The sequence below is a fragment of the Lepisma saccharinum genome, chromosome 18, assembly GCF_977018435.1.
Source record: "Lepisma saccharinum chromosome 18, izLepSacc3.1, whole genome shotgun sequence".
Classification (NCBI taxonomy): Eukaryota; Metazoa; Arthropoda; class Insecta; order Zygentoma; family Lepismatidae; genus Lepisma; species Lepisma saccharinum.
Window position 1 is genome coordinate 26,970,833 of NC_139246.1, and position 27,556 is coordinate 26,998,388.

At 41.3% G+C, this 27,556-nt stretch overlaps 1 protein-coding gene across 1 annotated transcript in view; it reads left to right on the forward strand.

Annotated features, from left to right (window-relative positions):
• The window catches only part of LOC146002489 (fatty acid synthase-like), a 77,150-nt gene extending 50,252 nt beyond the window's left edge, over positions 1-26,898 (forward strand). The window contains exons 22-33 of the mRNA XM_083140369.1: positions 4,493-4,613; positions 5,315-5,491; positions 6,583-6,762; positions 8,567-8,765; positions 9,527-9,716; positions 12,426-12,571; positions 13,800-14,047; positions 16,143-16,620; positions 18,105-18,583; positions 20,452-20,712; positions 24,072-24,311; positions 26,580-26,898. Of these exons, the coding sequence (XP_082996495.1) occupies positions 4,493-4,613; positions 5,315-5,491; positions 6,583-6,762; positions 8,567-8,765; positions 9,527-9,716; positions 12,426-12,571; positions 13,800-14,047; positions 16,143-16,620; positions 18,105-18,583; positions 20,452-20,712; positions 24,072-24,311; positions 26,580-26,684 (2,824 nt within the window). The 3' untranslated portion in view covers positions 26,685-26,898. The remainder of the gene's footprint in view (positions 1-4,492; positions 4,614-5,314; positions 5,492-6,582; positions 6,763-8,566; positions 8,766-9,526; positions 9,717-12,425; positions 12,572-13,799; positions 14,048-16,142; positions 16,621-18,104; positions 18,584-20,451; positions 20,713-24,071; positions 24,312-26,579) is intronic.
• The last annotated feature ends 658 nt before the right edge of the window (positions 26,899-27,556 follow it).

The window sequence follows — 27,556 nt, forward strand, 5'->3', positions numbered from 1 at the left end:
CGGAAATTTTGCACGTAGAAATGAAGCACACGGGTTGGAAGGTGTTAGAGCGTACTGGCGATTTTTGTATAACCCGAATCGCTGTTGACTAGCTTTCGGACAAAGCTGTGCTGAGCGAACATGGGCGTCCGGAAGGGGGGCAAGGGAGGGCCACGACCCCCGCCTGGAAAATGAAAGTCTACCCAAAATTATATAGTTCACATACATAATTTCATTTCAGCCACAATAATATGTATTAATTATTGCTTGAACATGATAAATTCAAATTGAATCAATGTTTTTTGGGTTGACAACACTATTAGGGGCGAAATGTGCCTTGTTTGCCTCCCTGGAAAAAAATACCTCGCTTACCCCTCCCTGGAAAAAATCCCGCGGACGCCCATGTGAGCGTATGTACAATGCCGTTTCATACAGGAAGTTAAAGTTGAAAATAAACGTTTCAAAGAATATTCGGACAAGAACGGGAAAGAAAAGTTGTGGCTAGAATTGCTTGAGATCATCGTAGAAAAATGGCGTGAAAGAAGGTCAAAGGTAGAAGAGAGTCGGACATATTTGAAAAATATTAGCATATTTAAAGTTCAAACTATAATATGAGAAATGTGTTACATTACTGCACAATTGAAAACAATTTATACTCTCCCGCAATATATTTGGCAACAATAAATACGTTTAATACTTTCGTGTTTATTTCCATCTGAAACCAGCCAGAAGTGTCACATGTCATCTGAAACTTTGTGAAAAAAATATATAAATATATTACCTATGCAGAACAGAAGGTTAGTATTTTTGTTTATTTCTCGTTACACAGGATTTGGAACACGGACATTTCTTTCTCTGAAGGTTCAGACTTTTTTCAGCTCTGACTTCATCCCGACATTCTGGTCGCAATTAGTAAATGTACTGTTATTTCCTTCACAACTACTTTAGTTTGAAAATAAAATAAAATCGATGAGGAATATAGACATTTAGTAGTAAAAGAGCGTGATATTCCTCAAAGCACTATAGCCCTTTCTTTCTTGCTCTGTTTCGGAGCAAGATTATTTGTTTTAATTGGGATTAAACATACCCTTCCGATTGACAGATGAAAGATAGCTATGAACCTGCACACTGGACCCCCATAGGTACGTGGTACACCATGCATTAAGTAATTTTAATTATTAGAATACTAGAATATAAAGTTCACTGGATAGGATTGGATGACAGTTTATTTAACAAAACTTCAATTTAGTATTAGAACAATAATATTATATATACATAAACTGTCATTAATAATTATAACCTCAACGATACCATTAATATATAAATCAAGATAATTTTCAATAGTTAACCTTAAATAATAATTGGCTTTCTCTCCTTGTGCTGACTATTTAATTGGTCTCATTATTCATCCATGTTCAAATGGTTGCCTAAGAGAATATTTCTATGTTAAATTTCCCCCTTTTCCTACTTGTCTGTAATGACGATCACTCGGTAAAGATCAACAAGCAAATTAATATCATACTACGAACTACTCTACAAAATTTAATAAAATACTATTAAACTATTTCTCTACTAAAGAAATTAAATTAAACCATCACCACTACGTTCGTCTAAGTCCCCTGTTGACCTCTCCCGTCACGTCGAGTGCCCTGTTGGATTGTGATGTTGAACGTGTGCCAGCTGGAAGTGGAGTGTGGAGTGTGTCGGTTTAGGATTCTTACATCGAACCGGCAAACTGAATGACTTAATCTGCGATCAGTGCCATCTATTGGCTTTTACCTTCTTTCATTCAGAGAGAGAGAAACCAAAATCTTACACAGGCTATAGCACCCAACTATTTTACCGCTATTGCACACCCGACAACAGTATAGCCGAACTTTTTAATCGCTGGTGCGCGATAGGTCTCAAACACGTGGTTTACTATCACCCTCAGTTACAACCCCGTGCTCTCGACATCAACCCGTTGAATTTCAGCCACTCTGCTTGCTACCATAAGAAAAAAGGGGCAGGAAAGTTTGATTTAACCCTCCAACTGCTCCAATAATTTCTTCCCGTTTTCGAGTTAAAAAGGTTTGTTTAGAAAGAATGTACTGTACTCCACAGTTGACTGTGTGTGCATGCAGGCCCGTAGCTAGAATTGATCTCCAGGGGGGCTCACGGGTTATCAGGGAGGGCTTTGTAAACCAAGTCCATTTTTAAAAATAATATTAAATGAAGGTAAATTATGTGTGGGCGCTCATTCATTTATAAATATCATATACTACACAAATACTACATTTTCTACATCTTTTAAAACATCTCTTGAAGTGTTAATTGACTGATACTGAAATTGTCCCTTACACACCCCATACTATTTTAGATGATACACATATGTATATCACACACAAAAAATGCACAATATTTAATCACAGTGCCTACAGTGTATTCCACCCCCGGCCGAAGCAATTAAACTCCCCTTCCTTCCCAAAACTTGGGAGCTGTTGTTGACCTTTGACGCAGATGCGGAGGGAACTTGCATGTAGACATCAAAGTCACAGATTTCTGTCTAAACGGGAGGTTGCAACAGGGACAGTGAAGGTACAGATAAAGAAGCTCCCCCATGAAAGAACTTTCTGAAGTCTAGAGAATATTCTAAATACTTGCAGCTACTTCTGCTCATAAACAAAATGAGCCAATGTAATAGATACTGTTCATATTCTATGGATTTATCCTTAAAGTTGTGAGTTGTCTACATTTTCACTCTAAATTATGCAAAATAGTTTAACTAATGTAAAGGGGGGCTGATGGCAGTGCAAGGGGGCTGACGGCAGTTCCAGGGGGCTGAGCCCCACTGGCCCCTGCCTGGCTACGGGCCTGTGTGCATGTGTATGTAATGTGTGTGGGGAGAGGGGCCACGCCTCCCCTAGAAAATGAATGTTAACCTAAAATTATATACAGTGTCTTTCACTGTCGAGTCTTCCGTGAAGCGGCGGCTAACACGCCGGGCGGTGGGAGGGCGTCCGCCGGCATTTAGACCCACAGCCTTACGCTGGCCTTGGCACTGGACGCGTCAGTGCTTCAGTATCCAGATAGCTGGTGTCCAGTTTGCACGTGTTTGTGAAGTGTTAAGGTGTTAACAAGTGTTTTAGATTGTATTGTTTTAGTTTACGTATTACTGGTGTTTAAAACAACCCATTTTTATGTACGACTCTTACGTGATTACGAATTCTTGTAGGGAAGTCAGAAGGCGTTTGGCAGCAGAATTCACATATATCCCTATTCCACACAAAGACAATGCGTCTCATACCCTCAGGTATGTGAGATCTTATTGGGTCGATGTAGCTCACTAATAATTCATCCTTGACGGTAGAGCAACTTGCTGCTCATGTTGAGCTTGGTGGTAAGGTGCAAGAGGTACTACTGTAACAAGATACACTAATAAAGAACTAGAAATGGCAAACACTCAACACTTGGATTTTAAAACCTTCGAACCTGAATCATACATGGTGAGGTAGGATAATTACCTGTCTAACGTGAAGTGTGATGATCAAAATCCAAGAACGAAGCGTAAGCCTGTACTGAAGGCTTGCTTGTCAGGCTGACTCAGTCTGCTCGAAGAGAAAACGAAAAGCTGCTCCTGACTATCCCAAGTCAATCAAAAGAGTGCCTCCTCTATTCTTGTCGCAGTGGAAACTTGCTCCATGCCGATTCGTCAAGTTTATGACTTCCTATTTTCTTAGCAAAATTACTGCCTGTTTACCTGTTTACGTTGTAGCACAATTGGAACACGCTTTTCAAAAATCCCTCCTGCGCCTTGTACAAGAAACAGACATTTGCATGACTTCTGCGTTTCGAGCTACCAAGCTTTTAAACCTGAAGCCACACATTAGAAGAATTGAAAGAAAACAACAAGAGAGATTCAAGCAATTTCAGAAGAGGAACTGACACGTGCTAGTGAAAATTTCCTTTTAAAAAATGCAGTAAACGTGTGGAAGCAGGAGGACATAATTTGCAACATCTCTTGTAACAAGGTACGTGCTCATTTTAATTTCAACTGTCCGTGTAATTGTACGAGCTTATCTCATTACATAGCTAGCGGTTCCATTTACGCGGATGTCGCATCCAGTTTGACGGCAGACAAGCTCTCGCTGCCCGGTGTAATAGTCGCCGCTCAGCGGAAGACTCGGCCGTGAAAGGCACTGCATTTTACACATGTAATCTCATTTCAGTTACAGTAATTTATGTTAATTATTGTAAGAACATGACAACTTCAAAATGAAGGAGTGTTTATATAACCTAAACGCCTCCGAAGTAATATTCAAACAAAAAAATTGACTCGAAATGAAAGAGCTGATGGGACACCAAGAATTTCAGTTAACTTACTGGAAATTTTTGACTCCATTAGAGAATCGGATCTGCATTTTGGCATTCGATGCCTCGCTATCACGACAACCTCCGCTGTCGTCGTTACAACTCAGGTATTTCTTTGCTTACATTGTTTTTATATTCAAATTGTATTTGATTTATTGCACAGGCCACCTTCAAGCATCGAGTCCCACATAGAGATCTACTACGCCGGTGTCAACTTCCGTGACGTCATGGTGGCTTCCGGTCGACTGACGCCGGAAGCGATGGCCAAGTCTCCGCTGCAACAAGTAAGTATTAATGAATAGGTTTATTAAGTTTCATAACCTACCTGCCACGTTCAATATGCTTAGTGTGAGTTTCATTCTATTGAGATTCACGGATTACTAAAACATGATATTTACATAAAAAAAACACTGCATATGCTGACCAAGCCATAGGCGTGCGCACGGGGGGGCAGTTGCACCCTCTAATACTCTCACTTAGAAATTTAGTGTAGAGGAATCTTATCACCGTTAATAAACAATATTATAGTCTTTAAAAAAATAAGTATTTTCAATCCGACGAAAGTTCCAAGCAACTACAGAGGAGACGAAGGTGCATTATTTCCTATGAAATTTAACTACCAACTGCAGAAAAATAAAAAATAACAACATATAATTGTTGTGTATAAAAGATGATAATTTAACACCAATATACGCACACGTTGGTACGACTTGGTATAACTGACATTATGATCAATCACAGTAACACAATTTTAATACACAACTTACATTCTGGATTCAACATGTCTGATTCTTCATTTTTAACGTACAAACAGCTTTAGAAACAAATGTATGTAGGTATCATGTATGATATATTAACAATTAAACATTTACGAGTAATGTACAGAAGAGTGTACCAATTTCACAAGCATTTGGTCAAATAACATAGTTATAAGGGTACATTATCTTATTCGTTTACAATACGCTGATGATACTCGCTTCCCCAGGACTGCGTTCTGGGGCTGGAGTTCGCCGGCAGAGACGCCACCGGGCGACGGGTGATGGGCGCCGTGCAGGCAGAGGCTCTGGCGACCAGCATAGTGGCGTACTCCGACGTCCTCATAGACATTCCCGACAGCTGGACCTTCGAGGACGCCGCAACCATCCCCATCGTCTATTACACAGTAAGTATAATAGATACTTACCGGTTAGCATGAAGGGAACATTGCCTCCAAAAATAATACAATTAATAAGGCCAATGAACGAAAAATAATAACCTAACCTAGAAATAATTTCAACATTAATATTTTTTGTTCTACACTCTCCGAAATCCACCATATTGAAAAGTAGTGGCGGGAACAAAGAGTATAGATGTCTCTAGTGTAGCTTAAGTGGTTTCCAGCCTGAGGCAACCTTATCCTCCACCTTCTTCCATGCAGTTTAGCAAATAAATTATGTCATTTAGATAATTTCCTCCTGTGAAACCACCACGTTAAGGACGTTTCTCTTCACTGACAGAAATATTTTATTGTCAGCCATGTTGGAACGTAAAGAGGTAGAAGCTATGGTTCTAAGTTAATTCCTAACAGAGGAAAGGAAATGTCCACCCCTTTGCAAATATATGTACCATTGCAGTTATCCTGTATTAATGTCAATAATTCACAACTACAACTTAATTGTAAGGCGCGAAAGCGATTGTACTACTATCATGGCACTGAAAGTCCTGGATTTGTAATTTATACTTGTACAAAATTGTACTTTTCACAAGTTGATATTGTTAACGAAATAGCAGGATTCAAATTACTTCTATTAGGTAGGGGGTTCTCTGCAGAAAATATGTAAAAATGAAAAAAAAAACACCTGTACATTATGTTGTGGTGGTCAAGTTGATAAGGAGTCTGACTGCCACGCGTGAAACTCGAGTTCGATTGCCAGTATACATGATTTCAGATAGGGAATTTTTAAAGGCGATGCACCCGCATGGAAAGGCTCTGAGGTTCATCCAGCCTCTGATAAGTGAATACCCGGCGGGAAGGTAGAGGCTGCCGGAGCGTGGTGCTGATCACATCATGACTCCATGGCATGTTACCTTGCTCAACCTTTACATCCAATATTGCTGGTACAGTCAACGAAGTTAGTAATAAGGTGTGTTTTTACTCTGGATTGAAAGCTGAATTGCCCAAATAGATGAAGAAATAAACAAGACTTGGCCAGAATTCGATCCCATATCACAAGAACGCGAATAAATTTGAAATATAACTTCATATTTTCACAGGTTTACTATGCTCTGTACGTGAAAGGTGAAATCAAGCCTGGTGAATCCATTCTGATTCACTCTGGGAGTGGAGGAGTGGGGCAAGCCGCCATCAACGTAGCTCTGAACCTAGGCTGCATCGTCTATACGACAGTGGGAACTCCAGAAAAGAGGGCGTTTATTAAAAAGCGATATCCTCAGGTAAGTACATGCGTACTTCGCAAATGTCTTTATAATTAGATATAATATTACATAGGTGTGTGACTACAAATGAATTATTTCAATATTTTATGCTACCACTTTCTGTCTTTTCTTTACTAAGCATATTCTGGATTCACACAATGGCGTACTTACGATTTAAATTGAGTGCGATACATTTTTAAGCATTGCAAATTTGTGCGTATCTTCAGCGAGCCAACCACACTATTGCATTATTTTTCTGCATCCGGACGTAAAGAATGTATTTGTAATGTATTCAAAATAAGACTTTTGCGTTTACAACTAGTGATAACCACAATAATTTAGGGGTTACCTCTTGTATTTCACTAGACTCAAAGGATTATCAGCAGATATTTGTCACTAAACATCTTCCTGTTTTTCTAAATAGATTATGACGATGTGGATGAATTACATAAGATTTCGGAGAACAATAAGGAATCCTAATCAGGATTCGAACTTAGGACCCCTTGCGTTCTAGCTGTTTGGAAAGTACAAGTGTGAAGCCATGGGCTGAATTGCCCGTAATTTCAATACTATTATTTGTTGTTTTCAAGATTAACTTGATTTTGCTGATTTTCCATACATGTGTATATTTAAACTTTTTAACATCTTGACACGTCTGCGAAATAAGGGGGGTGTAATGATATTTTAAAGGTGCTAGATCCAAAATAAAAGAATGAATGACGAATAAATAACATCTTGACAACAAATAAAGGACTTGGGTGTAAAACATGGTAAGTGACATTTTAGTCATATCTGAGTTCATTAAGAAAAAACGTTATTAGTACAGACCGGATTTAAAGGGAAAAATTTTACTCTAACAAGGAAAATATTCTTAAAAAAAGTGAAAGTGAATGTGGGCTGAAAAACTTGTCAATAAAGGGACCAGATATTGATTGATTGATTGATTTAGTTTATTTTACTTCGCGTTTTGTGCCTCTTGGCTAATTTGCGAAGATGGGGATGAGTGATGAAATGATGAAATTGATGAATGGACATTCACAAACAACCAAGCCCGACCGGGATTCGAACCCGGGACCCTTGGCGTCGCAGCGCGATGTGCTAACCACTCGGCCAAAGGGTCGGGCGGGGGGGGGGACCAGATATGAAAATGTTTTTAAAAAAGGGGGAAGGGGAAAAAAAAGGGAAGTCAAAACCATGTAATCTTGTTGGTTGAAGATAATTATCAACACTGGTATTTATTCTATTATCGTGTTGAAAAATAGAAAATAGAAATTTCCTTTAAAATCCGGTCTCTAGTTATTAGCAGCTATACTGTATATAAATTGATTTCATATTGTGGTTACCAATTTCAGAAGGCTTCACTGAGTCCAATTCAAATTGTATTACATGGCAATTTCACTCCAAAATTGAAGGATGGCACATTTTACTTTGAAACTCAAAAATGAGCAACTTTTTACTTACCATGTTTTACACTCGGGCCCTTCAAATATAAGACTGAAATAATGGCTGATTCAGCCCACGGCTGCATACTTGAACTTTCTAACAGCAGCAGCGTGTTACGCCAACCATTAAACTACTAAAGCCTGTTGCATACACCTTAAAATATTTAAGGATGCTGATGGACCTCAGTACATCCAAAACCATATTGTTGTATTTTTCTCTCCAGTGAGTTTTGGGAATATTCAGTCCGTATCATACCGACACTCCTCAAAAGATAAAAAGCTGGCAAAGCACCTGGTTATCATGTACAACAGTGATAATTCCATCCTGAGATTTTCAAATCAAAACGTAACATCGATCTGTTCGCCTGTGAATGTTTCAGATAACCGACGAGCACATCTTCAACTCGAGAGACACGTCCTTCGAGCAGAAGATCATGAGAGCGACCAACAACAAAGGAGTGGACCTTGTCCTCAACTCCCTGGCTGAAGAGAAGCTCCTGGCGTCCACCAGGTGTCTCGCTTTCCGTGGAAGGTTCCTGGAGATCGGGAAGTTCGATTTGGTCAATAATAATCCGCTAGGTAAGGCAATCTTATTATAAATATTGCATAAGCACATGCATTTCAAGACCATTAGCCCCTAAACATAATGCCACATTTTGATGAGGTCGCTAACCGCGGGATGTGACTTTTGGAACACACTGTGACTGAGGCAATGTTCAGAGATACATGTTTAGAGTGCTACATGAGGCTTGGGGTATCTCATCAGCAATTAGAAAGGTTTGATTTGATTCAGGCTATAGTTAGGAGCGAGATTTTAAATTTCCCGCCAAAAACAAGCCCGATGTTTTGCATTAGAAAAATATTTATATCTTCGAAAGTATCATGAGCAAATGTGCAATTCTTGCTACGAGAATGGAACACATGTCAGGAAATATGCAGGAACCATTTTGAACCTTCCTGTCCGGGAGTTGCCTACGTGGGGACCAGACGAAATTCAAATTTCGTGAAAAAAAAAAGTATTTTATTTCCGTCTCCTCTTCTTGATAAATGAAAATTGGGTTTTTCGACCATAGTCTGTACTAAAAAAAACTAAGTATAATTTGTAACTAGAATTCCCAGCTTCCGAGATATATATTTTTTTTTATTTAAAACTAAAACCTTGCGAAAAGATTTAATTTCCCTCCCCACGTTACACTAGGTAAATCAGTCCCGGTGTTAAGTGTTAGCAGTTTGAACACTGATGGTTTTGAATTTCGGTCTTTTTGTTATTTAGCGTCGCTTTTCTTTCACTTTAGGCTAATCGCGACGATGATATTTATAGTTTTCTACAATTTTTACAGGCATGGAGCTGTTCTTGAGAAACTGCACCTTCCATGGTATTTTGCTGGAAGACCTGATCGAGAACAAGCCAGATGTTCAAGAGGACAGGTTGAGACTGAAGCACTTACTGGAAGAAGGAATACGGTCTGGGGCGGTCCAGCCTCTGCCAAGGACTGTGTTCGAAGATCACGATATTGAAGCTGCTTTCAGGTAATACACCGAAGGGGTGAAAGGGGTGAAAGGGGCGTAAATGCCCTTGCACAGCAAATTCAGAATATGAGGAGATTTACACTTGGAAGATAAGGGGAGAAGGCAAGCATACAAGGTGGTTCCCATTGAAGATTTTTCAAGTGATAAAGTTATCCCTAGATACTTCCTTTGGGACGTCACCACCTGAAAATGGATGTTACCTTTCAACTTGATACATGACGATCCATCTTCGAGCACGTCACAAAAGATCTCTATCATAAATGATTTTCGATTATGAGGTTGATTTTAAATTATGCTTTCTTCCTGACATTCTCAACTTGCCCCAGAAATATTTTTATCTGTGATCCCTTTCCGAAAAATAAAATCCCGGCTACGCAGCGCCGCTGTGATTGTTGTTAGTTTCATGACTGTTGCCATTCGCCGGCGTTTACGAATCTCCAAATACAACATGTATTGTTATTTTGATTTGATTTAATTTTTGTTATTTAGCGTCGCTCTTCTGCCACTGTTGGCTAATTGCAACGATGAGGATAAGTGATGATATGATGAAGGGAAATTCACAAAGAACATCCATGGGCAGGCCGGGATTCGAACCTGACCCATGACATCATAGCGCGCTGTTCTAACCACTCCGCCACCGAGGTGAGGTATATTATTGATTTTTACCGAGATTTTCTTTGTTTCGTCATTTCAAAATTTTTACGATGTAAATATCATAAACCGTTGCATAAGAATAAAATATCGAAGGACGCACATAAAATGTCGGTGCTTGCTAGTGGGAGGGCAAAACATTTAGCTACTGCGCTAATGAGATAAAAATGTTACAGTGACAAATTTTGTTCCGAATCATACATTACTGAGTAAAATTAATTTGTAACCCACAACAGAGGGAAGAAACTTAATTAAACGAGCTCTCATACCAAAATATTGGTAATAAATAAATGTGATGTACTATAATCCTCTACGTCTCTTGTTTCCCCTTTAATACTAAAGAAGTGAGACGAGGATTGTCTTATCGGCGCAGTGGAACGTAATGATCATATATTAGGTACTTAATGTATTCAATTTAAACTTAATATTCTTTAACACATAATCTTTATTACAAATAATATTATTACTTATACTTTCCAAATTTAGTTAACTCAACAGAAATTTCTATGGATTATATCCCCGTTAAACTAGTACAGTTCGTCCCATTTGATTGTCACCAGTCAGTAAGTAACGGCTACACGAGTCAGAGCCAACCGCAGTCCCGCCCAAAAACCCTCACAGCCAACATGACCCGGAGCAATCCACCTAAAATATTAAAACAAAAACAAATTCCTTTTCTTGCTCTTTTAAGAACTCAAAATAACTCCCTTAACTTTAGGTAAATTACACCCGGCCATGCAGGCCCCAAAAGTGTGATAGACGGTAATGCAGTATACTCAGCCTGTACAGCCTGTGTCCAGTCCGTCCAAAGTCTCTCTCAGTCGGTAAGGATCTGCCACGCTAAACTTCTCGCTCGCCCAGCGCAGAAGCCCAGCCAATGGCATAACCTTCCTGAGTCACCTGTCTATTGAGTCTCAATACGTCATTCATGAGTAATATTACACTATGGGCTTACATATATGGTATAATACATGTGACTCCTTCACAATGAATCATTAAAGCAAATTTTGGTTGAGAGATTCCCATATTTACAGCAAATTTAATTGTTGCTTACTTTTATACTCTAATAATTTATGAACAACTCTTAAATCCAGAAAAAGCATGGTTGTGGGGGCGCTGGGCTAATATCATCTTGGAAACACTCCCTCTATAATTTCAGTAGTGTTGCCCACGAGACGAGACTTTGGCCTGTCTCGTCTCGTGGAAATGCTGTGAAATGCTGTCTCGTCTCGAAAATATTCTTTTGTCTCGGGACACATGATCAATCTTGTCTCGTCTCGAATTTTTAAAAGCCCGTCCCGTCTCGTCCCGTGGGCAACACTAAATTTCAGTTATAACTTATAAGTTATCAGACATTTTTTACCGCATTTCAAATGTATCTTTTTTTCTTTTGTGACTCTTTTCAAAGCATTTTTTTAAAACCAAACTAGGCCTGACCCATAATAATATTTTTTATTAGATCGCTACCAGTGGCGGCGATTAGGGGCGGGGGTAGTTTCCCCACACTTTTGCCCCCGCACTATGCTAAATCGTATATACAAAGGGAAATATACTGTATACTGTATTTGCCCCCCCCCCAGTATTGCGACCTTGCCTCCCCTCTTTTGGAACCTAATCGCCGCCACTGATCGCTACAGATACACATTTTTCAACCTTGTCTACTCAAATAAAGTATGTTATGCCTGCATCACTGCTTCCCCCCAGAGTCTTAAATGTTAAATACGCCACTGATCTAAATACCTTAACTGTTATCTGTATATGTGTAAGAGAAAAGAATAAAACTCCTATTATTGAGACGTGATAAATGTTCTCAACATATATATTTTCAATTATTTAGGAATGCAGTTGATTAGAACTGATTAAAATAATATTTATCCACAAAAGGGATGAATGAAACACTAGGGAAAAATGAATGAACCGGAGGGGAAAAAAGCCTTCCTATATTCCACCAGGTCACATCTCTCATCGAATTCTCTTTTTGGCTAAAGTGCACTATAAAGCTTGACCTGCCTGGAGTTTTATCTTATAAAAATGACCTGGTAACACTGTTCCTTCCAGGTATATGTCTACAGGCAAACACATTGGAAAAGTGGTTGTTAAGATCCGAGATGAAGAACCAGACAAAAGAGCCATTGCAGTTCCAAGGCTAATAAATGCAGTTCCCAGGTTCACATGCGACAGAGACATGTCATACGTCATTGTCGGTGAGTTCAAGTCAAGAATAATGCATGTGAAGCACACGTTAATCTGAAATTTTAGGCTACTTTCCCTTAAAGATTTTTCATTTCAAACGTTTACATTGGCATGGTTATCTGCAGGATTTTTCCGGTGAAAAGGATGCAAGGCATTTTCCTTCCGTAACAGTAATCCTTCATTGCCTGAATTTGAGAATATGGTATTCCTGCGACGACCTATACCAGTCTTGTAACTAACAGTACCTTTCATTAATTAATGCAATTACATATATGTGAAATATATATTTATTTGTATGGTGTTCAATTTCCAGGGCAGCCGTACCTTCGTATTAGTACTGTCCCTAGCTATGGTTCTATAGGAAAGTTTGAGTTTAGAGAATATATTTCCCTCAGTGCTTAGTAGGTGCCTTAGGAAGTATTTTTCACTTGGGTGGACATCCGCCACCAAGTACGTTTTCCCGCTATGATGTCATCAAAGATGGCTGCCACTCGATCACAAACTGCTCATATCTCTGTTAATACTTAACCAATTTTGATGGAAATTGAGCCAGTATGTTGTAATTTCTATTTAGAAGGTGAGTGGAAATGTTTGTAAACAGTACAACATACTGATACTTCGCCATTAACCCCAAAACTCGTTCATTTACTTTATCCAGCAATAATGAAGTTACAGTCTTCCGTATTAAATGCAAAAAATACACAAATACTCCTCTGACTTTCTACTTTATAATTCATGTGTGAGTTCTAGAATGAACTTAAAACAAATAACACTAACGTGCTTCCGAAATGTATCTTATACTTTATAACGAATGACAAACGCAAAAAGGGTTTCACTACTGAACAACGGTTTCTACAGTAATGGCAATACAAGATAATTATATATCCAGTAGTCTACGGAAGATGGAAGCACCAATCAAGCCTTCATAACTGAGTGTTCGCGAATACCCCTCGCTCTCATGTCTCAGGATATGCACTACCATCCCTCATCTCTGGATTATCAATTTCTAAAGGCTTCTCTTGCTGTGTATACGTCTCCAAACAACTTTGATTTTTGCACTGTCCATCCATTTGATATCCAACCTTCTCTTGTAGCAGCACATTTCGAAAGATTCCAGTCTTTTCTTTTCAGCTTCAGTCACTGCCCTTGTGCTGTCCTTTAGACGAAGCTTTCTAGCGTTTTCATATGTTCCTAAAGGAATTTCCTAACGATCATTTAAACATGTTCTATGGTTTACAGGTGGGCTTGGAGGGTTGGGATTGGAGCTTGCCAATTGGATCGTCCTCAGGGGAGCCAAGAAACTCGTCCTGTCATCCAGATCAGGGGTTCGGACAGGGTACCAGTCGCTCTGCTTGCACCGCTTCAAGAAATTCGGCGTGGACGTTGCGATCTCAAAGGCTGACGTCACAACTCGGCAAGGCGCTGAAGAGCTTATTCGGCAGGCCTGCAATCTTGGTCCCGTCGGGGCCATCTTCAACTTGGCTGTCGTGAGTACTTGTTTGTTATTTGGTGAAGATAATACGTACTATTCGTTTCCCGCAATAATGACTAAATAATACATTCACATAAAATGACTAAATAGAACGTAGTCACTTTTCACTAAAATCGGGTCGGAGATACTTTGCATACTGCATATAGTCAGCAGTGACTAGTTGTTTTCTTTTTTTATATTTTGGACTATGTCGTTTTTAAAGTGACTCTTGCCATTTTTAAGATATTCAAGCTTGTATTATAATGTTTAAAGTACAGGTATTGGACAAAATAATGAAAACACGAGTCAGAAGTGAGACATATTTTCAATGTGCCTGGTAACACTGAGCACGGCGAAAATCAACCTTCTCTTGTTTGTTGCAGGTAGTATGTACTGTGCACTGACAGTAGAGTGAAGCAGTGTGGTAATGCACGTTGTTCAGGTGTAGTGAGTGACCAGTATAGCCGACCTGACGGAGTTTGAAAGAGGTCGAATTGTTGGTGCCTGTTTCACTGGAGCATCTGTGAGCAAAACAGCAAAGTTATGCGGTGTAACACGAGTCACGGTCTCGAAAGCCATGACCGCATACACATTGCACGGTGAAACAGGGTCTGCTAAGCACAATAGAGGTTGAAAGACGAAGCTTCAGGAAAGGAACCACCGGGCCTTGAAGCGTATTGTAACGTTGCAGAAGAAAACAATGGCCGCCAAAGTGACTACAGATCTTAATCAGCACCTAAACACCCCGTGTCATGCAAAACAGTGAGGCGGGAACTGCATCAAATGGGTATCCATGGGTGTGTTGCTATAGCCAAGCCCCTAATAACTGAGACGAGTGCTCAAAGGCGACGTGCATGGTGCAATGACCACAAAACTTGGACGTTGGAGGACTGGAAACATGTCATTTGGTCAGACTAGTCAACCTTTACCCTCTTCCCCACTACTGGACGCGTGTTTGTATTGCAGACACGCTCGGCAGCATACGATGTGGTCTGTCACAGCTCGACTGTCAAACATAGTGGCGGCTCTATTATGGTCTGGGGAGCTATATCATGGTATTCGGCAGCCCCCCATGTCACATTACACGGTCGGGTCTCATAAACAGTGTATAGGGAACTCTTGGGTAACCAGATCCACCCAATGGTGCAAACCTTATTTCCAAACCGGAATGCCATCATCCAGGATGATAATGCCCCCATTCATACTGCTGGCACTGTTCAATAGTGGTTTCCAGAGCATGCTAATGAGGTTCAACATCTTCCCTGGCCCGCGCAGTTCCCAGACCTGAATATTATCGAGCCTCTGTGGGCTGTTTTGGAAACCAGGGTTCGTCGTCAATTTCCACCTGCTTCGTCTCTACATGAGCTGGAGGCTGTGCTGCATGAAGAACGGCTTCAAATTCCACTCACCACCATTCAGGACTTGTATCGGTCTATTCCGTCCCGAATCCAAGCTGTATTGCACGCTAAAGGTGGCCCAACACCGTATTAATATATGATGTTCCGACTTCCACAGGTGTTTCCATTATTTTGTCCAATACCTGTAACTTGTTGGGGCATTTCCGAACCATTTTATGGTCTTTACTGAGAATTTTTAGATTCATTGATTGAGTTTCCTCTCTATTACCTCGCCGTTCTGCCAATTTTGTCTAATAGCTAACATGAGGATGAATAATAGTGTCAAGATAAAACTGATTCCACACAGGATTATGCGGATTGTGAACCCAGATGCCAGAGTCCTGTTTGTCGGCAAAATGAAGTCAGCTGTCCTCCGTGGCGAAGTGGTTAGCACAGCGCACTATGGCGCCAGGGGTCCCGAGTTTGAATCGTCGACTGGGCATGGTGTTCTTTGTGAGTGCCCCTTCATCAATTTTATATCATCACTCATCTTCATCGTCGCGACTAGTCAAAAGTGGCAGAAAAGCGAAAGAAAAGAAACCAAATCAATCAATCAAAATCAAACCGAAGTCCAGAAAGTGGAAGAAAGGTGGACATTTTGTTGTCTTTAGAAAGGTCTCCTTTTTCAATCCGAGAACTTTTAGACTGTCGATTTCAGAGTCTTTATGGTCAATCATAGTATAAAATTACTTATGAGGCATTTTGTCTTTGTAGGTACTCCGGGACGCTCTCTTTGAAAACCAAACCAAAGAAGACTTCGAAGCATCCCTCCTCCCGAAAGCAGTGACAACGGAACATCTGGACGCAGTCTCCAGGAAGCTCTGTCCAGACCTCCAGTACTTTGTCGTGTTCTCCAGCGTGAGCTGCGGTCGCGGCAACGCGGGACAGACGAACTACGGCATGGCCAACTCCGTAATGGAGAGGATCTGCGAGAGGCGGAGGGCCGAGGGGCTCCCGGGGCTGGCCATCCAGTGGGGGACCGTGGGGGAGGTGGGCCTGGTGGCCGAGATGCAGCTGAAGAACAGGGAGCTCGTGGTCTCGGGGACCCTTCCCCAGAGGATCGGCTCCTGCCTCCAGGTCCTCGACACCTTCCTCCGGCAGCCGCACCCCGTCGTCTCCAGCATGGTGGTCGCACAGAAGTCGAAGGGCGCAGGCAACTTGAGCATAGTCGATGCCGTCGCGAACATCATAGGTAAGATCTTTGTCTTTCATATATGTCAAAATATCTCTACATTCATGTTATTCTTTGCAGTAGCAATTAGTAATGTTACGAAAATTGCAGAACTGTGAATTAATCACTGTGATTTGTAAATTACGATCACTACTATGATTGGATTTTGAGGCTATGTCCGAATTGGCAGCTGCTGTCGCCTAGAGAACCGTTCCGCTCACGGAATTCCCGTACAGTTATCGTCCGAATCTGTGGCATACATGGAGTGAAAAGACGGAAGTGCATCGCTGTACCACTACGCTTCGCAGCCATATTCCAGCACTTCGCTTAGTAGAGGCAACGTTTACTGAATACAAGATCTAAATCTCTGTGTTACTTGGACATTTTATCGATAACACAGTATTTCGAAAACTTGTAAAAGAAGAAATGACATGCCACGTTTTCAATTTGAGTATTAATAAGCGAAGGCATTGTGATTAGCGTCTGTCTTCTGCTTCGGAACTGTGCTCCTGAGCTCCAAAGCTCTGTGGGTGATGTTCAAACTGACACCTGGTGGGGAAAGTGGCAAGTCTACTGCAAGGAATCGTCAAGATTCGGACGACTTCGACAGCACAGGGATGCGACGGGAAATAACGATTCATTTTTCACTTTTAACGAAGTACCTTGGCAACATCGCAATAGGGCAAAGAGAAGGTGTGACACATCGAACACGTGACAAGTCTACTATGTGTGAAGCAATCACAACCACAGAAGTTGCACTAACACAAAATCACAGCTAGAAAGAACTTTGATTGTGAATTAGGAATCAAGTTTAACCTGTGATCACAAAATCACAGTTTTTCCATCATTAGTGGCAATGGTACGAACGGTACAGGGTGTCTTTGTCTCTGCTCCTTTCTGTCTCATTTGTCTATTCATTTCCATTTATTTTGTCTGTTTCCTTCTATCTCCTCGTCACTGTTCCTTCATATTTTCTTTGCCTCTGTTCCTTTCTATCACCTTTGTCTATCTTACTTTCTCTCTTCCTTATCTCTGCACCTGTCTGTCTCCTTTGTCTGTTGCTTTCCATCTCTTTTTTCCATGTTCCCTTATATCTCGTCACTGTTCCTTTCTAACTCCTTTGTCCGTTCTTTTCTATCACCTTTGCTCTGTTCCTCTCCCCTCTCTCCTATTCTCTGTGCGACTCTAACTCCTCGTCTCTGTTCCTTTCTATCTCCTTTGCCTCTGTTCATTTCTATTTCAATTGTCTTTGTTCTATTCTCTCTTCCTCGTCGCTGCTCCTCTCCGCCTCCTTTGTATGTTGCTTTCCATTTCATTTGTCTCTGTTCCCTTCTATCTCCTCGTCACTGATCCTTTCTAACTCTTTTGCCTCTGTCCCTTTCTGTATCTTACCCCCTTTCGCCTCCTATTTTCTTGCCTCTGATCTCTCTCTCTCTCACTCTGTGTGTGTGATTGTGGTTCTCGTACAAGTCATTATTCACCACGTGGCATCTATATCCTTGCAGGTCTCCGCGACGTGAAGTCTGTGAGCTTCACCTCGACGCTGGCGGAGATCGGCATGGACTCCCTGATGGCCGTGGAGGTGAAGCAGACGCTAGAAAGGGAGTACGAGCTCTTCCTCACCTCCCAGGACCTCCGCTCACTCACCTTCGCCAAGCTGGCCGAGCACGACACCGTGAGGGAGACCGAGAGGTCGAAGGAAGCGGAGAAGGAGTCCAGCGCGGAAGCTCTGCCGGAGATCGATCAACTGTTCTTCAAGCTGTTCAGGAACGTCACTGGATTCCTGAAGACTGTTCAACGCATTCCCTCGGCCGTTCCCGAACAGACGGATGCTGTTCCGCTGTTCTGCGTGCCTGGGATAGAGGGAGCGGCGTCCATTTTCGAGACTTTTGCAAAATTCGTCAACTTCCCTGTCTACGTCTTGCAGTTCAGTCGCGAGGCACCAACAGCTTCGATAGAAGAGTTGGCAAGGTTCTACAATGAGGTGAATACTTACTTTCTAGTTACATTTTGGTTATTTTACGCTGCTTTTATACCTCTTGGGTTAATCGCGACGATCAAAGTCTGTCGTCCTTTGGAAAGGTATTGGCGCGAATGTACCAGTCGCCTGTATGTGCATAAATGAAATTCTTCCCGTCATTGTGGCGAATCAATCAATTATGAGGGCCGTGTGTAAAAAGAGATTATGGCGTTTCCCTATGATTCCTTTGTATTTTTTCGAAGTGTATCTATTGAGAAGTGTTTTTATGTAGGGATAGCGTTGAGATTGACCTAAGGATGGGAAAGATTGGATTGATCTTGCCCAGGACAGGGACAGATGAAAGGCTTGTGATGCTGCAGGCATAAATCTTCAGGTTTTAGAAGGCTATAGAGTTAGTTAGTTATTGATTTGCTTCAATAGGTGGGTAAAGAAGGCACACAAAACTAGCTCGTCTTCACGCGAATTCCTTAAGCCGTGTTCTAAATTTCTCTCCTATCAAAAAGTTCATCGTGATATTCCAAATTTTGTAGAATTGCATCTGTTTATAATTATTTACAGATCATTCAAGTGAATCTTCGTGTGGTTTGCTTTCACTGTTGTCTAGATACTTGTGATAATGTTATGGCACCATTAGTCCACTTGCTATCACAGATATCTAGAAAACAGATAAAGTAAACAACACAGTGATACACTTGAATGTTCAATAATGAATTCTGAACAGGTGTGTATATAAGGAATTCTGAACAGGTGTAATTCTACAGTTGGAATAGCATGGTGAATTTTTGGAAAAGACTGCTAACGCAAGACGAATGGTCGGAGCGGGTTTAAGGACGAAAGATGAACTGATGAAATGTATGGTAGGGCAAACACAGTGGGTTGTATGAATAGAATTGAGCACCTATACATTTCTCACCTTTTTGGACCACAAAAAGTCATTCACAAAAGGAGTATCTTGACTACTTCAGTGGTGAGCGTGTGATGATATTTTGATATGAATGAGAGCCAAGTGTGTTCTCGGAAACTGAGCCGGTGGGTGTATACACGGTTCTGTAAATTATTGATATATTGCATCTATGAGAAGTAGCTAGGCTGTAAACAGTGACGTGGCATCATTTTCTCGAAACTGTAAAGAATCCTATAACGGTCGCATATCCGGCTCGCGGCTGAGAAACAAAGAATCAGCGACCAGTTGAATTCTCTTCGACTAACATCGAGCATTTTCGTGTCACAAGGCACCGAGAGCATCGGACACAGCATGTTGCCAAACGTCCTGTAAAACGGAGGAGAGAGAGTTAATCGGCTCTGTTACTGGATGAAAGTTGTACAACAGTTCACAAAGCACAGGAAATTAATGCACAAAAAGCCCAAACATTGTACAAACAAGGTAATAAAAACAACTGACAAAAATTGACGTACGCGGTGCAACGGGAGAGCGATGTTACCCCTACAGCTTTTACTTCCCAACTGAGGTTATTGACACTCATCGAGCCACAAGCCTCCGAAGATGGGTATAGTGGACAGATGGAACTATGTAGGTCAGCAGCCAGTTGGGCCTGCGATCAGTATAGTAACGGCACAATCCGAGCGACACTAAAAGTTGCAGTTATTTCTAAATATTGGTTTCTGTGTCGCGTGTCGCTTTGGTTTTGATTTATTTGCTTTATTTTACTTTGCTTTTTGTGCCACTTTTGGCTAATTTGCGAATATGGGAAAGAGTGATGACATGATGAAATTAATGAATGGATACTCACAAACATCCATGCCCAGGCAGGGATTCGAACCCGGGACCCCTAGCGTGTGTCGCTTTGGTCTGAAAGCTCCCTTAGGCTGTATAAGCCGACATTATTTTTAATTATCCCTGTACATTTCAGCACATGAAGTCGATTAGGCCAAAAGGACCGTACAACCTGGTCGGTTACTCCTACGGGGGAACTATCACGACAGAGATGGCGCTGCAGTTGGAAGCGGCGGGCGAGCGAGTGAACATGATCCTCCTGGACAGTTCCGTCGACATGATGAGGTTCGCGCTGGAGAGGCAGATCCAGAAGCCAGCCAAGGACAGCGAAGACGCCTATCAAGCTCTGCTGCTGTGGTCCGCGTTGGCGAGCTACGTCAATGTGGATTCCGGAACGGTAAGTGCTCTCTCGCATATTATAATGGGACCTTCCCCTAACTTGCCATGTAAGCGAAATTGTCACTAAAATGTCCCTTCGAATTCACTCTAGTTAACCATTTAAGGTTCTGAAAATGTTTACAAAAAGGTGCTGATAAAATGCATTCATTCAATGCTATCTTTTTCTGCGTCTTATGTATATAATGCGCGCGGACCGCATGGAGAACTGTGATTCTGCCGAATAGGTTTCGTTCAAGTTTGTGTTATCTTTCGCGGGTTTTGCTACATTATCTTGGAAACTATTGGGCTGTAATGACTATACATTCTATAGCTCTCGTTCTGCTGTACAATATGACACTATAAGATTTAATGTAGCTGCTCAAGAAGAGTGAAAATCAGTTATTTTTCTGTCAAATTTTATAATTTATAACAAAACATGAAAAAAGGAAGGAAAATTTGCTGAAGCAAACAGGGGGTTAAAAGAGGATATGTGTGTTAATCTCACTAAAAGGTGCAACAAAGTGTGTTCATTTTACTTGATTTCATGTCCTAAAATACATATCTCAAACTATCGCTGTGTCAAAACAGCCATATTTTTGGAAAGGTGCCGCACTTTAAACCCCGTTTCCTAGTAATAAAAAATAGAAGGGGTCCGCTGACTAACAACAGGTGCGGTCTTCCATTCATATTGTAAAAAAAAGTACTATCAAGAAGCAGCAAAAGCAGGCCATGGATAATAATTAGACCAAAAAGACTTAGATGGGCAGGCTTTGGGGCACGAAAGCGAGAGGAAAGAAGAGTTTACAAGATTCCTGTTGGAAACCTGAGACCTGTAGGAAGACATAGATGAAGGGATAACGTTAAGATGGATCTAAAGGAAATAGGTAAGGGTGGAAAATATTGGATTGATCTTGCCCAGGATTGGGACAGATGGAAGACTAGTGCTGCTGCAGCCATAAACCTTCGGGTCTAAGAATGATAGAGAGTAAGTAAATAAATTAGTTAAATAAAACCTTTTCTCTCTGAAAGTAAATGAGTATGAGTTTGTAAGTAACATTAATGGAATCGATTACTTAATTGCCACATTTATGCGTTAGACCAAAATTAATCGAATCATATCACGCCGAAGGCGTGACTCGAACCCGGGATCCCCAGCGTCATAGCTCGTTAGACTAATCTCTTCGCTAAGGGGTCCGGCTGAAGCGCTGGAAGCAGCTTCGTAAAAGCACATAAGACCGCCAATCTTCAGCGGATCTTTAAAACTCCGCTGACACGGGAATCTACCGGAAATCGTGCGAAATATAAGTAAACTCAATCACGTACAGTTGCCGGCAATAAAAATGAGACTCCTAGATCCTGAAACACTCGCTTCTCTGCGAGACGTTATTAGTATTACCTAAATCAACGGCGATAAGTGGATTTTAATATCAACATCTACAACCGCCGCAGAGTTAGGCAACACACATAACGTCTTTTAGGGAAGCGATTATTTCAGGATATATGTGTCCCATTTTTGCCGGTGACTGTACATCTTCCGTTATTTTACGATTTGGCGCAAACAGGAGAGATACTATTCAGAGTATGAGTCGTGGCCGAGTCTTCATATATCGCTGGAATTCCTACATATCCCATTCTGTTCATTGTTGAGCAACAATCTCGTGGCAGAATAGTCGGCCAATGGCAACAATGTCATAAACGTACCAACAATAATAGCGGCGTGGCGTAGCCAAGGTTTTATTTTCAGGAAAGGGGTCACAGTGAAAAACGTTACGTGGCAAGTTGAGGATGTGAGTAAGCATAATATAAAATACATATCTAATGTATATACCGAGTAAGTCTGTAACTTTGTACCAACCTCGCAAATCGAAAAGTATTTATGTTAAGAGAATTTTTGGTAAAGTGGTCGAACAGGGAGCGTCATGTATCGAGTAGAATGGTGGCTACTATTTTTAGGTGGTGACCCCCAAAGAATGTATATAGGGTCACTTTGTAATTTGAAAATCTTCAATGGAAACCAGAGTCGCGTAACACCTTGTAGGTTTCCTTCTCCCTTTATTTCTGTAAATTTCCAAGTCGCATATTTTAACTTCGTTGTCTTCAAAAAGAAGAAACAAAAGCTTTGAATGGTGTCATAGGCTTCAGCCCCCTCCCTACAGACCTGACTTAGGCGCAATATGAGTCACATGTGCCTGAAATTCCTTGTAAGTTACATCACGGTAGTGATTGTGTACGTGTTTCTCTGGCAGTCACGATGAACCTGAAAATCGAGAATCCTGCCTATACCCCGTTCCAGCTATCTGTGGAGCAACGCCGCGCATATCGTCAGAGAAGGGGAGGAAATCGAGTGGCCAGAGCGAAGCAGTACATGCTGCTGGGAAGGCTGGTAGAGTGAGATTATTTCCGTAACATCTTTGGCTGCTATGCATTTGAAGCTTCGGAACGAGTCACAACTCTCGCAGCACCCAATTAACCAAGCGAGCCGCTGACGTCATCTCAACCCAGAACCTATCGCTAAGCCCATTGCTCAGGTTCTACACGCCCACTAGGCTCGCTAGACAGACTCACGCAGTCCGCTGGAGACGTTCCGAAAGTAATTCGACTCTAACTGCAGTCGCTTTCCCAGACTCTACGTAATTCCGTTCCTCTCACGTGTTGATTGGTGGAGCCGTCTACTTGCGCAGAAACTCGTTTTCGTTCGCCTGCTCCAGAGATAGATGGGACAGGGTATAGTTTGAAATGAGAGCTGTCATTCGGGTTTTGCAATTCAGAAAAACTCGACCTTCTGAAATCTATTGTCAAATCACGAAGCTTTATGGGGATGAAGTGATTGGGTGCGTCTTCACGTATGGCTAGGCTATATTTGCACCCTTCAGTGTATATGGGGGAAATCATCTTATCTAAAACCCTTACTTTAAAGAGCCCCTTGAGGAAGGATGTAAAGGGACCTGCATAGGATAAAAACAGCACATTAAAAAAGGTAAGGAAAGTTTGAAAACTATCTCAGAAACAGTGTAAAAGGCCTGCTCTTCTCAAAAAAGCTAAAAGCATTGGCTAAAACTGTGTCATCGTCTCCCAACATAACTAACAAATCGTTAGGGAAGGGTAAAACCCTGTCTGAGGTAATTCAAATCGGCACATTCGAGAAGAATGTGTATAACGAGGGTACGCAAAAACTTCCGGTACGATAAGTGCCTCAGTGCACTTTCAGAGTAAAATGGTTTTGTTTAACTACCTTCTCTCGTTCTTATTTATTACAAAGCCAGTACTACTTTCTGAACAGGCCTCATATGTCATTCTTAGTTCGATTCAAGTGCCCAATTCCCGATCATAGTAAAAAATAAATTCAAGTGTATTGAAGAGCACTGTCCTGCTTTTCAGGTTCTGAAGGAGCTGATTGAGCTACCAGATTGGGATTCACGAGTGAACAGGGCTGTTGCGCTTGTGCCGGAAACAGTCACGGTGGACAGAGAGTTCTTGCACTTCATGACTTACAACATCTACGGCAGGGTGAACTCCATCGTCAAGTACTGGCCGGCCACCAAATACAAGGGCCCTGTCACCTTGGTCAAGCCCACCGAGAAGATCATCAAGTTGGAAGAGGACTATTCCGTCAGCAAGGTAAGATGAATTCATCTTCATTTCCTGCGTTACATGTCATGATGGGTTCATTTCTTTGCATTCTTGGTATTTTCAAGGCTGTGTCCGAAAAGTACAAAGTACAGAATTGAAGTATGATCTTGACGGAAGTGACGTCATCTAGTACAGTTCGAAAGCGTCAAGTGCACAAGCAATCGAGACCATAGCTCGGAGCGCAGATCGTTGCAGACTTGATCACATGATTTCTGCACTCGTTGTTCATTTGTTTGAAATCACGGAGGTAGAAAGCCAGCAACACGGGTTAAATATACTTTATAGGCCAGCACGTTGTTGGTTAAAGTTCTTCTAATGTGTGGAAATGTATGTATAAGAACATTTGAAAATGCTATCTGATTTCTATGGTGAAGAACAAGTGTTTAAAACGCGGGGAAAACAACGTGTCATCAGCTTTATCTACTGACCGTATTTGGCGCTGCAGTCGAAATGGAATTCACTTCCAGTCCACGACTTCAAGACCGCACTGCAAGACCAGTCGAAGGATGCTCGCTTTAAGTATGGTATTGCACCTTTCGGACACGGCCTTAGACTTAAACCAGGGGTAGACAAAACTAAAAATAATTCAGGTTGCAGTCTCTTTTCCTCAAGAGCCAGCTGTTTTATGTTATTTTCAAATACGGTCTAAGAAAGTCATGAACCAATTTAAGATAAGCTACGAAATGTGATCTAAAAAAATATTAATTAATACAAGATTGGATGAAAAGTTAATTAATTGTTACACCGGAGTGGCCTTCCTAAACAAGGCTCAACTGGTAACAGCATGATTATGCCCTCCCCGGCATAAACTATTGGCTTCCTCGATAGCGTACCGAATGATGATGCCGCTTTGAAATCAAGAGGTCCCGGGTTCGATTCCCGGTGGAGGTACCGTGCCCAGTAGGTTCAGACTCGATTACCCTAACCTTATCAACCTATGCCTAAACTCTCGTCATGCCAATTTATAGCGTTGTCTATCGTAATCTGAAACTCATATTAGCCAGACTAGCCTTGTCTATGCATACGCCTAAATTATTTTTATGGTACGCTAGCATTGTCTGCGGATACACTTGAACTTTGATAGACTAGACTAGCCAGGTATATGCATACCTTAACTTATTGTTAGGATAGACTATGTGTATGTTGTACATACGCTTAAACTATTGTTAGACTGGACTAGTCTTCTTTGTGCATGTTCTTAACCTATCTTTAAGCTAGACTAACGTTGCCTATGCGTACATTTAAACTATTGTTAGACTCGACTAGTCAGTCTTCTTTGCGCATGCCCTTAACCTATCTTTAAGCTAGACTAACGTTGCCTATGCGTACATTTAAACTATTGTTAGACTGGACTGACCTTGTCTATGTATACGCTTAAACTATTTTAGGCTACACTAACCATTCAATGCGTACGCTTGAACTATTCATAGACGCTACTAGTATTAACATTTGCCACACACAGAACTGAGACAATTCCATACAGGTGAAATAGCGTCAGCGAAAAATCAGCCGAAACCAGAATTGGTTCGGTAGCTCCGTTGATGTCGAACTCCGTGGCGGAGTGGTGAGCGGAGCGCGCTACGATGCCATGGGTGCCGGGTTCGAATCCCGATTAAGACATGGATGTCTTTGTTTGTCTGTCCTGAATGAAAAAGTAGAGAATTGTGTTAAATTGTCATGATGTTTTGTGGGGAAAACGGTCGCTTAGGGGTTTCCCATTAATTAAAAAAGTTTGTAGAGCAATGGCACGGTATACCAGAGACTCGGGTATGAGTCCTGGTGGAGTCTGCACTTTTCGATCAATTGTTTACATACAAGAGCATGCGTCCACCTAAAAATCGTTTTCAGTTTTCATACTTCAGCATAAACACATATGCAACTGCCACAACTTGGACAAACAAACTAGTTCCCATGATGAGGGCAACTACAGCAACTTCCATTGTACGTGTACAATTAAAGATAGGGAAACTGCTTTTCTTTGCTAAAATTTTTGGGGAAAGCGACTTTTATCTCACCCTGTAGTACAGTTCCCGCAAGAAAAATGACACACCTAGATCATGAAACACTCCCTTGCTTGCACGGAGTTATGTGTGTTGCTTATCTCTAATACGAAGTTTTCAGTAGCACGTTCCGGTAGATATACGCCAATCCTGACTCCTATAAATTATTTGAGATATCGTGCGTGAGTGGCCAGCTGTGAAGAAGCTTCTTTTAACTTTGCACCACCCTGATAATGTGTTTTTATTGCTTTTACAGTACTGTGAGCAGAAACCATCCATCCATGTTGTAGATGGCAACCATTTGACGTTCATGGAGAACAAGATGGCCGCTGACATTGTCAACTCGAGAGTGGTCTCGTAACCAAAAGTTCAGCTCACATGTCCAGATTAACTAGAACACACAGGAGTTCCAATCTCTAACTATTGGACAGTGGGAACACTCATTTATCATTCCTTTCCGAATCATGCTCCATAGTACAACATCGCCGAATAAATGACTTTACTGTTTGAATGTGCTAATCGAATAAATGGCTCATGTCCTATCCTGAATGTAGCTTGTCATGGCATCGACTATCCAGCACCTAGTCATGTATGAAATCTGACAATAAAATATTTCTACATTACAAGATTTTGTATTTATTTCGAAGCAGGATCCTATTCTGATCTTTGCACAATTGCCTCGTTTTCCACTTAACCAGTGTCTCATTAAGGACACAGAAAATGACCTTCCCTTTCTTCCATGTCCTTCCCAAGTTCTACATTTCTAATTCTATCTTGTTTTCATTCTTTAAAATTTTGAAGCATTTGTAACGCTCTTGAAAATGAGCCAGACACATTTTCGTTTCCTACATAGTGTAACAGTTGGGCTGAAATGTTCGTAGGCTGACTCATAGATGGCGTTACTAGAATTAAATCCATGTGATTTTTACTTAGTACTAACCTTCAAAAGATACGTGTATAAATTTCACAGCTGCCGGATAATTAGTTCGTGAGATATAGCATTGTGAGTGAAGCAGCTTTTGTTATTGTGAAGAAATGGATAAAAAAGAATTTCGTGTGTTAATAAAGCATTGCTTTTTGGCGAAAAAAAATACTGTTGAAGCCAAGGCTTGGCTTGATAAACATTATTCGGACTCTGCACCAGGAAAATCAACCGTTGAGAAGTGGTTTGCTAAATTTAAACGAGGCGAAATGAGCATCGAAGACGATGCACGCAGTGGACGCCCCAAAGAG